We start from the raw sequence: 18,007 nt of genomic DNA, 5'->3' as shown, positions 1-18,007 counted from the left end.
TTAAACATAAAGAAGAGAAATGGAAAGTCAAACTACAACTTTTTATATCATTTTGTAAAATTAAGCTCTTCATTATTATTTTTCAAAAGCTGTTATGTAGTTATTACTTATTACAGCCGTTATTTCCCTTGAAATAATAAAAGAACATAATTATTATTGAGAATTATTATTGCTTGGGGAAATTTTGCCTAACTGGACCTATTTGAACTTGAATGAATACCCCTGCTCTAAGTCAATGAATGTAACAATAAACATGAAAATGGCTGAAGCTGTTAGCAAGTGACCCCCACCACCATCCCCACCACAGAAGTTAACACTGGTGTTTCTCTCCACCTCTGGAGACAGATGTTGACGAGGAACAATTAAAATTATGTTAAAATATGATTAACTGGAAGCTCTACTCTTTATTTTCCTGTTGCCATGGTGAATTGTAGTATAGGAGCTTATTGATGATGGCTTCCACACAAACACAGTTAACTCAGAGTGAACACAGCTGACTGAACTAACTCTGATCAGCTGGTCTGGAAACCAAAACTCTGAGTTCAACTCAGAGTTCAGGTTGAGTTGAGTTTGTTAAAACTGCAGCAAAAAGTTGTGATAAACCCCCTGTCCTCTACCTGACAGACACAGTCAGAGAGCAGCTGGTGAACATAGAGCAACATGCAGCAGCTGAGGAGCCAGATATTTCCCTCAGGAGCTGGTGGAGACCAAACACAGAGCTAAAAGGATATTGATTATTGGACTTAGATTCATCAGGTGGACACAGACATGATTTCAAATGAATGCTAATGTTGCGCTGTCTCTGCTGGATGTGTAAAAGGGAAACTGTACGCTAACATATTAACCAGAACAACTTATTTAAATGTATGTGATGTTCAGCTAGTTGTGGAGTTCTGCCTAAAAGTGGCCAAAATAATACAGAAAATACAGCTTTAAATCAGCTAACTCTGATTGATTGAGTTTTAACAATTAGAAATTATTGCTTTAACATTGAAACAAGAGAAAATATGGATGTAAATATGTCTAATAGAAGTTTTATTCTGAAGTAAAAATCCATTGCAACATACACATATGTCTCTAAATGTGTGCTTTTGCCACATGAAGCCAAAAAAATACAATAAAACCAGAAAGTGACTCACTCAGCTGTGGATTAGTAAACATCTTTGAAAGCCTAACTTGCATTGGACCACCTGATCTGTATCAACTCTCTGCCCTAATGTCACGGTGAGCCACTAAATTAAATGGAGGGTAATTAATGTCCCATCACATCTTTAAATATCATTTAAAGCAAAATGTCAAAAAAACAAATAAGCCAATGTGTGAAGAGTGACATTAATAATACTTAAAAGGAAACCAAAATACTGCACACATTATCCGTACCCCCTGTTGAAAACAATTTTGGTGTGTCCCACCTGAACATCAGAAATCTACTTGTTTCACAGTTATATCTCCTTAATATAGACTATGCCTCCAGTACAATACATATGATGTTTTTGAAAACATTTATTTTATTTATTAAAAAGTATAAAGCAGCATGGGCAGAACACATGTGGGAGCATCTTCTCTTCAGTTTCTCTATTTTAGTAAAAATGTTGGTGTCACCTGCTGTCATAAATTTTAATGGTGCAACCCTGTTACCAACATCATTGTTAGATATCTTAAATATCACATACTTTCTCTTCAGTATACAGAAAAATATGTTTATCCATAGTTAGCATGCACCATGTCCCTCCAAGCTAGCTAAACCCTCATTGATAATAGTGGATCGCAGGCTAAATTTGCAAACCCTGCTACATGCAACCCTGTCGAGTGTAGTCAAATGACAGGGTTGCGTACCAATCTGTTTATTAATGGAGTTGAATTGAACGGTAATGAGTTGAAAACCGTTTTTCCTTCATTGATTTTGCCCCTAGGATTCAGAGATGAAACACATTTCAAAGCACATCAAGTAGCAGTGCATATTTTCCACTGGCTCAGTTAACCCATTTGATTTGAATAATATGGAGTAAGATAAATGTATGCAGTTTCCTACAGCATTAATAAGTGTGTATATGAATGTAAATGTAATGTGTTTATAAATTAGCAGGGAATGTTGGCTGAAAATGACGCTAACATGCCACTGACCTCAGACTGTAGAGGACGTGCCCATCAGGAAAGACGCGCAGCATGATGTTGTCGGTGGTGGTGTCGTGGATAAAGGACCTCTTGGAGTGGACGAAGAAGACGTCAGGGACCCAGATCTTCTTCACCAGGCGACCGTCGAACGTCATGCTCTTGTTGGTGCTGCTGGTGAACGACAGACGCTCGTCCTTCCAGTAGTGCCTCAAGTACAGGGTCATGGTGAAGTCCTGGTGGAGCATGTAGAAGACTGTCGTTAGAATCAAATCTCTGTATTCACCCAATCAGTTTTCATTTACAAAGTCACATCCAAGTTTAAGACACAAACTAACCACCTTTTCACTCAGACTGATCTAGTTTATTGCACGATATTGGTGCATTCAATGTCCCATCATTTCCACAATTCTTTCTGAGTCAGTTGCTTAAAAGACGTCATCATTGGGCAACTTGACTTATAGGGAGGGGAATGGGACCAAAAGCTGGAAAATCACATTTAATTCAATTATTCTTTCATTCCCTGCCTTTGCCAAATATCACAAACAAACAGTTCAGGCTGTCAACCTTTTGGAGTCACGACCCACCAGAATAATCACGTTGGTGTTTGTGACCCCCCCGCGTGGTTGTAAATACAACTTTTGGCCCTAATTATCATTACAGGGAAGTGAAGGGACAATCAACGAAAGACAGAGACAGAGAGTCATTTCGAGTGATTATTGTCAATGCACTGATTAATACACGTAAATAAATAATAAATAATTCTTTGTTTGTGATGACGGTTTGTCCTACATGGCTGAACAGTGCGGAACCTCCTGATTTACAACTTCGTCACGACAATATAACACATGGAAGGTACGAAACTCACACCGGAAGAGCTCAGACAGAACAACTAATTCGGTTTTGGCTTTATTTAATGTGAGACACTTCCTGTTGAGCCTTGAATGGGAATACTTTTTTGAGAAGCCACGACATGGTACAAAAGCATTTTTTTTTTGGTGTCAGAAACTCATGTGCGTGCACACTTTGACTCTCACAAAAACACACCCGATAAGATTTATTATAAGGCAAATTATATCACTGGTGCAGGTGAAAAAAACTGACTAAAATATTGTATTTTTCATATGTTATTTTATTTTTTTCTCCACAACCATCTGGTGACGCTCTGAAATGATTCTGTGACCCCCAGGTTGAGGACCACTGGGTTATGAATTAAACTTTTCATTTCCATAAAGGAAAAATGTATGTTTCTTCTCTCAAATCTGTATTATCTTGTATGGTGGTTTTTTTTACAGCCGACATGACTGCTGACAATTTACCAATTAAACAAACTATTTTTTTTTTTTGTTGTTGTTGTTTTGCATGCGTGCATGTGATTTGTTTAGTCTTTTTCCTTTCTTTTCCCTAATTCGTGTATTTATTATTCTAATTCTATATTTCATCTATTAACCATATACAATAATGTTCTATTCAAACTGTAGACTCTATGTTTCATATAGACTATATGATAGGGAAATAGGGATTACTTTACAGTTAAGTTGTGGACACGTATACTGTCCACTAACCTGCATTCACACAGAGAGAGACGTGACTGACAGGAGTGGAACAGTCGGGGAGATCTGGCTGCTGTATGAACCAACACGCAGCCCATCAGCTGGAGAAACAGGCCATCATTTAACTGCTCTATTGTCAGCATTTAATGAGATTTCCTCAGCTTCCTGTTTCCCTTCCTATTGACTTCACATCATTCAGTCACTCTGCCTGGCAACTGCCCAACAGACAAAAAACTATTTCAGCCATTCAAAGCTCCTCAGCTCTGCACATCTTTTAAACTGACCAGACAACAGACAGTAAACCATTCAAAATTAAACAAACAAAAAAAAAAATCTATTGTTCTGAGTTGGATGGAGCTGAACTCACTTGAAGCCAGAAAAAGTCATTTACTTAAACCTCTACACTGTTGTATCAGATGGTTTTACCCTTCATTGCACAGGAGGAAAATATATGGGATTATATAGGTGACTGTTTTGTTTAAATTTGTTTAAAACACAGTGCTACATTGACTTTTTTTCACCCAACAGATTGACCACTAATTCTTTTGGCGATTGGCGCTGATCATCACACACACAGATCCTGTCGAACATATCTAATATTCTGTCAGAAACCTGATGTTGGATTCCAGCCTCAACCTAAATTAGATATTAATGAGCGTTATCCACTCTGTCTTCTACATCTAAGGAATATTGCCAGAATCTCTTTAATTTTGAACTTCAGAAATCCAATGTTAAATCATATATGCTTCCATTTCGTCATGTTTGGACGACTGTAAAGGTCTATTCATAAACATGGATAAAAAAAACAAACAACAAATGTACAGAATGCAGCAGCTAGCCCTGACAAAAACTAAGAAATAAGAACTGATTATGTTCCTTTTTAATGTCTTTAGTACTGTTTGTTACTTTTAAAGCCCCAGATTAAACGTCTGAGTTACTTCCTCCTCATCAGTCTGCACAGAGACCCCCCTGTTGGTTTTTCCAGAAATGATTTGTGTTGTTTTTGCTTTATTTTTAGTTAGTATTTTTAGTCAGAGACGTGAGCAGCAGATCCCACAGTTTGTGATGTAATGTCTCGAGACCGATTTCTGAAATTGCTGACACTGATTCACTTTCAGGACAACTTCAGTGTGTCTGATGATGCAAAGAAAGATAGAAAGAACTGTGGAAACTCAGGCCGTGGTTACAGAAACTACCAGAACAATTTCTTTGCATAGCTCCTGAAGAATGCCATGCAGTTGATGAGATGATGGTGCCATTCAAGGGAAAATCTCACCTACGTGTCTATATGCCAGCAAAACCTCACAAATGGGGGTTCAAGATGTCGGCACGTGCCGGACAAAGTGGCTTTCTTTATGATTTTGATGTTTGTCGAGGTGCAGAAAATCCAGACAAAGAGAAACCTGATGTTGGTGTTACTGGGGATGTTGTCCTAAAAATGACATCAACCCTTCCAACTGGAAAAAAAATCACAAGGTTTTTGTTGACAACTATTTCACATCAGTTCCGCTATTGGAACACCTAAATGGAAGAGGAATCCAGTACATAGGCACAGTGCGAATGAACAGGGTAAAAGACCGCAACATGATGGATGAAAAAGATTTGAGAAAAAAGGGAAGAGGATCGTGGGATTTTAGAGTAAACCAGGACAACAACATCACTGTAAGATGGTGTGACAACAAAGCTGTGAACCTACTTTCTTCTTTCATTGGCATTGAACCAGTGGGAAATGTGAAGCGCTGGGATCGAAAAATCCAAAACACACATAATGGTTCCCAGACCAGCCATTGTTGAAGCATACAACAAGTTCATGGGAGGGTGTTGACCTCCTTGATATGCTGTCTGCACTTTACAAATTCAGCTTCAGATCCCGAAGATGGTATATGTACATTTGGTGGCACACTGTCACAGTGGCAGTCATCAATGCATGGAACCTGTTCAGAAGAGACCAGAAGAAACTGGAGCCCCAGATGAAACCCATGGCCTTGAGAAGGTTTCAGGCTTCTGTTGGCACTTCTCTCACAAGTGCAGGAAAGGGCAGAATCAAGTGTGGCAGACCACTATCCTCTCCGGAGCCAGATGCAACACCTCCCCGTAAAAGACCAAACTCTAGAGTGCCTCCTGATGTGAGAAAGGATGGTACTGATCATTTCCCAACATGGGCAACCCGACAAAGATGCAAGCACTGCACAGGCAATCACTTCTCACATGTCTACTGCTGGAAATGTAAAGTCCATCTTTGCCTGAACAAAGACAGAAACTGTTTTTTTTTGCCTACCACAGGGCAAAATAAAAGGTAAAAGGACTTATATACTGTATGCAGGAAGTACTTCTACAGTGGTCATGTGCATTGCTCTTCTGTTATTCTCTGAAATATCTCAAAATGAATAACATGATATGAGTAATTTTAGGCTCGTTATGACATGTACTATTCTGTTCAGTAATGTCTTCTTCTCAACATGAATGAAAGTATGCATAGCTTCTGGAGCAATTTAAAAGTTACAAAATTACTCTGAGGCACTTCTGTGGTTTTGGTTCAGTTGGTCTTGACTTGGCTTATAAAAATAAAAGATCGCGCATGTAGATAAAAATCATGTAACTTGGAGCTTGTGGCAAAGAAAAATAAAAGACGCGAGAAGTGCAAAAATGACTAAGAGCAATGAGTTTGTGGCTAGCAGCTTAGAGCTAAGAGTTTACATGGCTACAGAGCCGGGCTTTGATCTCAGCTTCTAGTTTCTGCATCGTTTTCTAGCTTCAGTTTTCAGCCTCTAGCTTTTAGCTTTGTTTCTTGCTTCTCGCATCTTTTGAGTTTCTTAGCATTTCTTACTTTCTCTTTTCTTACTATCTTCTCATCTCTGGGCCTTTTTCCTTCTTCTTACGTTCTGACTTCTAACCTTTCTGACCTTGTGTGAATTGTTCAAGACTGTTTTATCCCCTGGGGGCTGGCGCATGTTTCAGGGGCGTCATCCGTCTTCTCCTGTGTTTCCACTTGTAGAAAAGAGTCATTTTCCACTGAAGTTTGGAATAATTTTATTCTAGAGTTTACTTATAAACTCGCACATCCGTCTTCCACCATGACCACAAAACATTAAATGAAATAACATATAAAACTACTTGCACTAATAATGGCAGAGAGGAGTAATAGGAGTGTTGATTTCATATTACATCCTTCAAACCTGGAATTAATCATGATACAAATGGTTAACTGATCAAACAACAATATAAACATTTACTAAAGCTAATAGTCTATAAATGTGGATTACACAGCAGTTCTTTGACTGTAATAATAATAATATGGACATTCTGGATGTCATGTAGTGTGTGTGTGTTACCTTGTGTGAAGGATGCTGACAGTACACATGAAGGGCATTGTTACATTTCAAACATTCTATGGGATAGAAGTTTGGGATTAAACTATTGCATAGGAACATCTCATGAGTTACAGAACAGCTAGATATTATATTATTTTATTATATATATTATTTTACATTCTTCCTCAGATCTGTGTCTGTGAAGAGAGTTCTGCTGGTCACTACCCAGGATTGGAATGTGGGTTGTAGTTTATGACTCTTATCTAGAGAGGGACAGAGGAAGGGAGGTTGGTGTGTGTGTTCATGCATGGCACTGAGAGACCAGGATTCACACCTTAGTGTTAATCAGTCCCTTTGTTGTTACTTGTCCTCTATAAGAAACAATCAAATATCATTAGACAGAGTCTTATTGTTACAAACTGGAGATTTTGCCTATATTCTCCAGTTGCCTGGTGTCCATTGGTTGATCCTCTGGAGTTGACCCATTGACCTTTGGTCTGGTTCTGTGTCTCTCTGGCATGGTAAAAGCATGGACTGTTTGTGAGATAAGGGTCCTTTGTCTCTGTTTCCTATCAGTTGGATAGTTTGATGGTGGGAAGAGTCATGGAAATGTCAGTTGTGTATTATTAATTGTGGGTCTGTAACTCTGCATGTCCTTATAATGAACTTCCTTAATGGCTTGTGACTGATGCCAGGCCAGGTATGTCTGCTACAGCCCCCATACCCAGCAAGCTGCCATGCACTATGTGTTTTGACACCTTTCTGTCAGAACCAACAGAAACTTTTTCAGCAATCTGTGCTACAGTAGCTCTTCTGTTGGGATCAGACAACACAAATGATCCTTTACTCCCCGCGCACATTAATGAGCCTTGGGCGCCTGTGACACTGTCGCTGGTTCACCGGTTGTCTCACCACTGCAGACCAAGAACACCCAACAAGACCTGCAGTTTTGGAGATGCTCTGACCCAGTTGTCTAGCCATCACAACTGCTTCCGTCTGGCCATTGATTCAGGGTTCCAAGGGCCAGCTGGAACATATACAAGAAGTCTTTTATTCCCTATGCTGTCAGGCTGAAAACAGAATGACTGAAGCTGGGAACACTTGTAACACATATTCTTATTTTATAAGATTTGCTCTTGGAATGTATTTATTTATTTAACCTATCTGCTGCTACATGCTTATTTGCACTATTGCACTATGTACATGTTATACGTTTTTAATGGCATGTTTTGTTAATTGTATGGATTTTTATTGTACTTTCTTTGGGAGATGAATTTCCACTGAGATGGATGATAAAGTCAGACAATGAAGTCAATCATAGCTATATCATTATTATCACCATATAAGATGTTTTCCCCGTCCCCCTTTTAAAAATGTAACACGTTTACTCAGAAACATTTTAACTGACTCACTTTGTACTTTTATCTGAGCACCTTTCTACACATTGATATACTTCTACTGTAGTAAAATGTCTTTTCAGTAACAGTAACAGTGACCGTTCACGTGCTGCAGTCAGCGTCTCATCTGCAGTCGCTGGAGTTTGTTACTGGTAGAGTTTATTGCTGCTCTGTCTGAACACAATTAATGTTGCTGGTTTCTTCATCACAGTGTCTAACTACCTGTTGTACATTTAAACTTACAATAGTTCTGCTCCAGCACCTAGAGCTCTCTGCTCCTTTTAATGGCTTTCACTAATTCAGCAGTTGCTTACATGCTGTTCAGATCTGCTAGTTGCTTTAGCTCAGCAGTTAGTGATAGCTTCCCTCCCTCTCTCTCTCTCTTGGTGTGTCTTTAATCAACAGGTGAACTTGTTCATCAGAGTGTGCTGTTGTTGTAACTTCAGTGTGGAGGATTGTGATGTTTATTACATCGTCAGCGATGCTTGCTGTCTTACCTTTAACACACAGCTGTGCTCGTTAACCCGGGATCTATTCCATCAAGGTAGATGAAGGAAAATCCTGGTGTATTTTCTTAAGTCTCGCTAACAGAAGTCAGAGTTTCGTTCCAGTCCTGTGGCTCATGGGATTCCCTGCTCAGTAACCATGGTAACTTATACTGCTGAACTAGCCTGCTCTGTAGGCTAGTTCGGGCTAACTGTCAAGCTTAATGTGTTTGTGTTTCAATGAACTTCCAACGGCCAGAAACAGAATCCCAAAAGACAGTTCCATCAGGTGTCTTTCTGCGCTCGCAACTCACTCTTTACGCACTCTTTCATGTGCTTCTAAGGCAAAATAACTATCAGGGGTAACAAAAAGTGCAGCCTAATACTGATTTATACTTAATTTTTGGTTGAGTTCCTCTTCATAACTAGCACTGTTATAACAGTGTGGTTGATATACATGGGTCAACCCTGCAGCTGTGCAACAAAGCAAAGATTCATTCGATTTAGATTAGATTTGGCTTTAAAATACAAAAGGATACTTTGATTAAACATTTTTTCTTTAAATGTATAGGCTATGTTTATGAATAATACTGGCTAGATTGATATGGCCATTTATGTAGATGTTTGAAATTGTACATTGTCATATTAATAAATGTGAATTGTTAGCCATACATTGACTGCCATCTTATGACAGCATATATGGTATCCCAATCAAATCTTTCGGCCAAATATTAAGGTGTACATGTCACAAAGGACCCTAAATTATGTGAAACTTTAAATGTATGGACTAAAATGGATGAATATAAGTCAAGGTTAGATAGATGGTTAAATAGGGATCTTTCCCTTTTTGGTCACATTTATATCACTGAAATGGAAAGTCTGTCAAGATGCATTTATCCATTTTGTTGTCTTTCCATATCTAACAAAGCAGTGAAAACCATCAACAAATTAAATTTTGACTATATTTGGAAAATAAAAAAACATTATTTAAAAGAAGCTGCCATTGTAAGAAGATATGAAAATGGCGGTCACAGGCCATAGACTAAATGGAACCTGAAAGATCAAATGGTTAAGATTGTTTCTAGTGAGTAACAACAGCTTCTGGTTTTGTGTTCCAACTGAGATTTTCAAAAAGATTGGTGGAATTTAAATTTAAAAACTACCTGTTAAATTATCCTCATTCCATTCACAAGCACTGTCATATTGGAAACTATTATCCAAGCACAATTTCACACCACATGATGTCCCCCCCCTGGAAGTGCATTTTCATTTTCTTTAGAAATAAGTCTTTATTTTTCTGAGTTTGATCTGTCATGCACTTGGTAGATGAATTCGGCAACTTCTTACCTTTTGAGGTATTTTGTGTGAAATTAGATTTCCAATGGAATTGTAAACAATTTGACAAGGTCATTAGAAGCATACCAACTTCCTTTATGTTACTGGTTTAAAATGCATTACTTCACATGGTTGCCCCCCCCCCCCCAATCTCCAAGCACTGATGATTAATAGACAAAAAAGGTTTTCCCAAACAAGTTTCTTTACAATCATTCTATTTTCTGTGCAATTCAGCACAGGCGTCTCATAACATTTGTCAACCTATTCTACCAAGATTACAGCCTAACGTTTGAAAATTACCTTCATAAGAAGGAATATGATGAGGAATATGATATGTATATATATATAGATTATTATATGGATCATTACGGATAAATACAGATCATTTATTTTTCTTCTGTCTTTATAGTAACAGATTCTGGTGTGATATGTATGACTGGCTAAATTCCAGAATTCCTTCTCTTAGTCTTTACCAGACATGGCATTACATTAAGGAGGATAAGAAAGCTGAATTTTTGTTTATTTTATGAAAATTCTTTATCCACAAATGTAAACGTATTAAGACACAAGTCTTTTTTTGTTTTAATGAAAGAACTAGTTCTATAATGTAAATCACTGAATTATATGGAAAAGAAAGCAGCACAGAAACTACTGAACATACTTAGCAACAATTATCAATTTGTACTGATTGTACCTCTTTACACTGTGCTTTACGAGTTCAATAAAGAGAAGAAAAAAGAAAACATGTCAGCAATAACAAAGTGTTTCAAACAAGTCCTCCAACCCTCTGACACGACCCATAGAGGTGTCTCCTGAAATAGCGCCCCTACGGTGGCATGCGTACTAGACCCTCGTTGTCATCGTTACCATAATAAACAAGCGACTGTACCAAGAGCAGCGCACCCAACGTTGCTGTGGTTACTATAATAAACAGTCATGGCTTGGTTAGGTTTAGGAAAAGATCATGATTTGGGTTAAAATAAGTATTTCCTCAACATCAGATGATCTTTGATATCATTGTTACAATAATAACAACGAACAGTCATGGATAACAGAAACAATATAAACTACCGGTTTCACATGGGAGTCGAACACACCTCTCCTGTGTCATATTCCTGTGTTTTGGTGACCCATCCATCCACCACAACCTCCTCCTGACATGGACTTTGTCTCTCTTTATACTACTTCACTTATACTATACTACGTTTTTCCCTTTGCTCCTGTCATCATTACTACGACCACTAGATGTCGCCTAGCAACAAAACATATCTATGGGTCATAATAACCTGCTGGACAGACGACCTGTGGGCTCGTTTTTTGAAGGAGGACAGTCTCAGTGTTTCAGTTCAGCTGAATAGAGTACAATAGTATAAGGAAAATATTGTGTTTGGAACATTAAAGCATGTAAATGTATTTTAGAGATGAACACTAAATGTGGATATAATATCTCCTCTTTAATATTGATAGCTTAAAATAAAAATGTGCATATTTGATTTATTGTCATTCATCCAAACAGCAGGAGCTGCACCATTTTTTGGACCAGCTTCAGGATTCCAACTGGTGCCACCGTATGTTCTTCCCTTGGTCTATTATTGCAGTATGGCCCACTAAAATTATATGCTCCACTTACATGTAGTTACTGGATTTAAGACACTTTTAACACTTAACTAAATGGTTTTAGCCTTTGCTATTGACAGACATCATGTTATGTGACAGAAAAAAGCTTATATAGAAAAACTGATTCCATCCATCCATCCATCCTATTATTGTTATAACAGCATCACCTGGCCTTTACCCCCGGCTGCTAACAGGCTTTGACACTTGAACGAAACATTTTGGGGTATTTGCCGAAACACTAAATGTCACTTAATAATTAAATGGAACTGGTGGGTGTGTAAACAGATGTGGATAAATACAGACTTTCTTACCATATCAACTTCAGAGATGCTGTCCAAGCTCTCCACCTGAACATCCACTCCAACAGGGATTGCAGGACCTGCCGAACAAAAGAGTATATCATGAACTGATGCATGTGAAAGCACAGTGTTATGTAACAGGAAGCAAAGCTGCTGCCAAGCCGGTTTCTGGATCTTACCAGTTGGCTGCCTTCCTCCACTCAGCTCAGTGAATGTTTTGAAAATTGGATTAATGTCATATGTTCCTAATATTGTGTATATTAATAATGAACAGTGATATTAAACATTCATCCTGACAACCTCCAGTACCCTTCTTTATCAATATGCTACTTTTCAGTGAGATGATTCACTACAAACAACTTAGAGCATTAATAACTCTTAATGTGCTAAATATGATAGGAACAATGAATGATGGTGTCTGACACTTTCTGTTTATCCAAACCTAAACTAAGTTGAGGCAAAGTCTTTGCATTTCATATCATTCCCACTGGAAACATCTAAATCTGCTGATGTTATGTTAAACTGTTTGCAAGATGAAATAATAACCAAGCTGTCAGTCCTCGCGGGAACATCCTGAATGTTTCCATGCTGTGATTTACATTTCCACTTTGTTGCAGATCCTGTGGATGGAAATGTTTGTCCACCATTTCAGCTCTTGGGTCCAGAGTAAGAAATCTCAACACCTGCTGCTGAGCGTGTCATGGAGTTTCATGGATATTCATGGTTTGCAGAGGAGGATTCCTCATGTCTGTGGTGATCCCCCTGACATTCTCTACTGCACCATCATCCAATCAAAATGATCTTATCACCAACAGTTTGGTGCAGGGAACCACAAAAACTACTGTACAGCATTTACAATAGAAACTGAGCATGAATCCTAATGATTTTGTCAATCCTGTGTTTTGTAATCACACCCATGTGACATGGTTTGCCCTCACAGAACTATTTCTTTTGGCTTTTGGACAATTTATGTTTGGGCTTTTGGTTGATTTCCTTTATTTTGAAATCACTTCTCCTGTGCATCTCCTGGATATTTATGTCCTGTTTCCCTCCTTTGTGATTGTCTGCCCCACCCTAATGTGTTTCACCTGTGTTCAATCACTTTTGCCTCCCTTCTGTGTATTTAGTCTCTGTGCTCCCTGTTGTCCATGTCAGTTCATCTGTTTTCCTCTGAGTTTCCATACAGTCTCTTGCTCCTGTTCTCTGAGTATTTGGATTTTCTCTTTTGCTTCAGTTTGCCTTCATCTCGTTTCCCATCTGTCATGCTCCCGTGTTCCCATTTTTTTTTTGGACTTTCTGGTTTTCTGTTCCTACCTGTTTTTTGGATAACTTTTGTGAATACTTTTTGTTGTTAAAAAATTGTTTTTTTTCCCCACCAACCCCTTTTTGTGTTGTCTGCATATGGGTTCAGTTTTCCCTCAACCGTGGCACCATGTCCCCCGGAAGATCAACTCCACTCCATGACCTGTCTTGTAAAACTAAGGCTAAATCCACTGATATGTTTTAGTTTTTAAACAACAACAATCTCCATCCAGACGACTGTTTTAGCTCTGTATCAGAAACACACCTGAAAACACATATCACATGACCATTCACATACACTGGGCATGGGCGAGCCGGTGTAAACAGGAAACAGATTGTCTACTCTGCAGTTGGTTAGTCACACAAAATACTACCAACAAGGAACAACAAAGACAGTTGTAGCATTAAAATGCTGAATTTAACTGAACAGGTGCTAGCAAAGATAAAACTTGGGTGTTACTCACACCGTGGGTGTTTAAATCACCGTTTCCAAAGCTCTAGGTTTTCGGTCCATCCAGACCACAACATAACCCCACAGTTTTCAAAATAAAACTGGTCCAGCAGAGTTTCTGAAGTCTCTGAGTAAACGAAGCAAGAGATGAATTTTAAAACTAAAACTTATTGGTTTGGGTGTAGCCTAAATGGCCAAAAGACAACCGAGTGGATGAAACACAAAAAAAGGGAGAAAGACAAATCATTGTTCAAAAATCATCATTCAAAAATCATGGTTAAAAAAACAGCTTAGACCTTATTGACATGATTTTAGAGGCCATCCATCTCACGTTTTCACCGCACTGTGAACTTTATGACAAAATTCGTCAAAATGTTAAAGTATTGGCAAAATAATAATAATAAAAACATGAATTAAGACCATTTATTACAAGATATTGTAATTATAATTGTAGCACATTGATTTCACGTCTTGAAAATACAGGGGGAAATGAGGAGAGACTGTCTTAAAAGTACCAGTGTCCATTATCTCATATATACTCACACGACCTGGTGAAGCACCACAGTGTTGGAGTTCTCCCCAGGGAACGAGAGGGTTGCCACTATGTGGCTGAGGGTTGCAGTGGGGAAGGCTCTGACTGTTGTGTGTGTGCTAATGCACCAAACAATAGCTTAGAGTACCAAAACTTCTTGGAGTCTCTCGTGGTATCCTGGAAAGGCTTCTGTCTGGGTACTCTATAATTCTGCAGGGGGACTTCAATGCCCATGTGGGCAACGACGGAGAAACCTGGAGGGGCGTGATTAGGAGCAGCGGCCTCCCTGATCTGAACCCATGTGGTGCTTTGTTATTGGACTTCTGTGCTAGTCATAGTTTGGCCATATTGAACACCATGTTCGAACATAAGGTAGCTCATACTGTATGTGTACTTGGTACCAGAGCACCTTAGGCCAAAGGTTGATTATCGACTTTGTGGTCGTATCATCAGATCTACAGTCATATGGTTTGGAAACTTGGCTGAAGAGCGGGGCAGAGCTGTCAACTGATCACCACCTGGTGGTAAGTTGGATCAGATTGCTGGGAAGGCTGCTGGACAGACCTGGTAAACCCAAGTGTGTAGTGAGGGTGTGAGGTCTTCAACTCACACCTCCGTCTGAGTGGGCCATGTTCAAAGTCTCCATTGCAGAAGCAGCGCTTAGGAGCTTGGCTGGCCCAGGGGTTTCCAGAAGCAGCAGATCAGTACCGGGCGGCAGCTTTGGTGGTTGTGGAAGCAAAAACTTGGGTTTGGAAGGAGTTCAGAGAGGCTATGGAGGAGGACTTTCGTTTGGCCTCAAGGAAGTTTTGGCAAGCCGTTCGGCCCAGGCTGTATTCAGTCAGGGAGGACAACTGCTGACCTGGACTGGAGATGATGTTGGGTGGTGGAAATAGTACTTTGAGGAACTCCTGAACCTGGCTAACAGTCGGCTGAGCCTGAAGACTCAGGGGAAGTCTCATCACTAACCCTGGCAGAGGTCACTGAGGCAGTCAAGAAGCTCCTTGGCGGCGAGGCGGCAAGTGTGGATGAGACACGCCCTGAGATGCTGAAGGCTCAGGACATTGGAGGGCTGTCTTGGCTGACACACCTCTTCAATGTCACATGGAGGTCGGGGACAGTACCTGTGGAGTGGCAAACCAGGGTGGTGGTTCCCATTTTTAAAAAAGGGGACCAGAGAGTGGGCTCCAATTATCGGGGTATCACACTGCTCAGCCTCCCTGGAAAAGTTTACTCCAGGGTGCTGGAAAGGAAGCTCCGACTGATTGTCTGTTGGGGCTACTTCAGGAGTATGGGGTACCGGGCCCATTGCTATGACCAAAGTGAGAGCTGTGTCCGTATTCTCACGTTTTCAGTGAATGTTGGTCTCCGCCAAGGTTGTCCTGTGTCTCCGATCCTGTTTGTGATATTCATGGACAGGATTTTGAGGCACAGCAAAGGTGAGGAGTGTGTCTGCTTTGGGAACCTCCAAATTGCGTCTTTGTTTTTCGCAGATGATGTGGTTCTATTGGCTTCATCACAGCATGACCTCTATTGCTCACTGGGACAGTTTACAGCCAAGTGCGAAGTGGCCAGGATGAGAGTCAGCACCTCCAAGTCTGAGGCTATGGTTCTCAGCCGGAAAATGGTGGATTGCTCCCTCTGGGATGGGGATGAGTTACTGCCCCAAGTGAAGGAGTTCAAGTATTTCGAGGTCTTGTTCATGAGTGAGGGTAAGATGGAGCAGGAGACTGACAGGTGGGTTGGCATGGCATCAGCAGTAATATGGACATTGTACCAACCATTGTGGTGAAGAGGGAGCTGAGCCAGAGGGAAAAACTCTCGATTTACCAGTCGATCTTGGTTCCAACCCTTACCTATTGTCATGAGTTCTGTGTAGTGACCGAAAGAATAAGATCGTGGATGCAAGTGGCTGAAATGGGTTTCCTCTGTAGGGTGACTGGGCTCAGCCTCAGAGATAGAGTAAGGAGCTCGGACATCCGGAGGAAGCTCGGAGTAGAGTCGCTGCTCCTTCACATTGAAAGGAGCCAGCTAAAGTGGTTCATAAGTGGTATTCCATCTGGCCTGGGAATGCCTCGGGATCCCCCAGGAGGAACTGGAAAGCATTGCTGGAGAGAGGAATTTCTAGAACCTCCTGCTTAGCCTGTTGCCACTGTAACCCGACCCCAGATCAGCGGAATATCATGGATGGATAATGGATGAATTTAGGTAAAAGGTTAAAATATTATGTATTTTGTATATTTTGTAAGCAGCTAAAATGATTCAGACTGTATGGGATGTGACTGGTAGGATCATTAGCATTAGAAGTCTGAATAAATATAATATTGTGAAAATAAAGCTATAGAGATATGGACAGCAGCTTTCTGTTATACCACTAGTGTCTACAGTAGATTGAATGAACAAACAAAGAAGCTGGTCGGTTTCATAGTGAGCTGATCCTGAGTGAATGTCTCCCAGGTCAAATATCAATGTGAGTTTCATGGAGCCAAACTTAGGGATTTAAATTTAAAAAACATAAAAGTGATTTTATTAAGTTCCACGTGAACTCACGTTTTAACTGGTGTGGAATCCAGGAATCAGTAGCGTATATGAATGAGGCATCACAGCACATTAAGTTAACAGAGGTACAAGTGATCAAAACAGAACTCTGAATTCTGTTCATGGGTTAGTTTAATATAAAAGAGGAAAGTCAAGCAATAATAATTTCAAACATTTCTCATAAAAACCAACTTTCAGCTTTTTCAGAGAAACTTTTCTATCTCTAGTGAAAGGGCTTCTGTTGCATCGTTATGTTGCATTGTTGCATCGTTGCATCGTTATGTTCAAACAAGCATTGCTATGTCCAAATAAGCTGGTTCTTGATTGGTTAATATAACAGTGCATGTAATGAACCTGTAGGCGGTGCCAGTATTTTATTTACTACATCTCATTCTGCTTTACAGTAGGGGATATCTGTGAATGTTTCATATTTCTTTAGCATTTTTGCCATGACCTGACCTCTACATAAGGGTTAACAGCATTACATGTGACATTTAGCATAGAGGAGGGAAGATTTACAGGCGATTTAAACCACGCTGCATCTATACAGCCTCTAATCCAGAGATTCACAGAGACACTGAATTCTAGATTAGAGATACCAAAGCCCCTCAGATGAGGGTCTGTGGAGGGATCTCTGTGTTTGGGATTATTCCATACTTACTGGAACAATGGCATCCAGTGTGTCGCATTTCTTGTTACATTAGGCTTAAATGGTTTTCTGCTCTAATAGTGACCTCATTAGCCAATGCTTCACTAATTTAACATAAAGCAGGACTCTGGAGTACAACCATTTTAGTCGCACATGCAACCAAACTCTCATAAATCTGACATTTAACAGATCTGTGCGTGTTTGTAGTGTTATTTTTTCCCAGCTCAAGACTGGCCCCTACTCTGCCTCTGATTGGCTCTGACTGATCTCCTTCTTGAGAGACAGCACAACCTTAAAACATACATAGTACAAAGTTAAGAGATGTACTGATTTTTTTCTCATCAAGAAAAATGCTGCAGTGGTTGTTACTCATGTCCCTGGCCCTGAAAAGCCCAGACCTGAAATCATCAGCAGAGGTAATCTCTCCAA

At 39.8% G+C, this 18,007-nt stretch overlaps 1 protein-coding gene across 1 annotated transcript in view; it reads right to left on the bottom strand.

Moving 5' to 3' along the window:
• Positions 1 to 18,007, bottom strand: part of LOC111225442 (gamma-aminobutyric acid receptor subunit rho-2-like) — a 77,248-nt gene that overhangs the window by 27,959 nt on the left and 31,282 nt on the right. The window contains exons 3-4 of the mRNA XM_022750317.1: positions 12,122 to 12,189; positions 2,125 to 2,348 (exon numbers count right to left, since the gene is read on the bottom strand). Coding sequence (XP_022606038.1) covers positions 2,125 to 2,348; positions 12,122 to 12,189 — 292 coding nt within the window. The remainder of the gene's footprint in view (positions 1 to 2,124; positions 2,349 to 12,121; positions 12,190 to 18,007) is intronic.

This window comes from Seriola dumerili, unplaced genomic scaffold, assembly GCF_002260705.1.
Source record: "Seriola dumerili isolate Sdu_G_001 unplaced genomic scaffold, Sdu_1.0 BDQW01000149.1, whole genome shotgun sequence".
NCBI lineage: Eukaryota > Metazoa > Chordata > Actinopteri > Carangiformes > Carangidae > Seriola > Seriola dumerili.
This window is presented reverse-complemented; position numbering and strand designations above follow the sequence as displayed.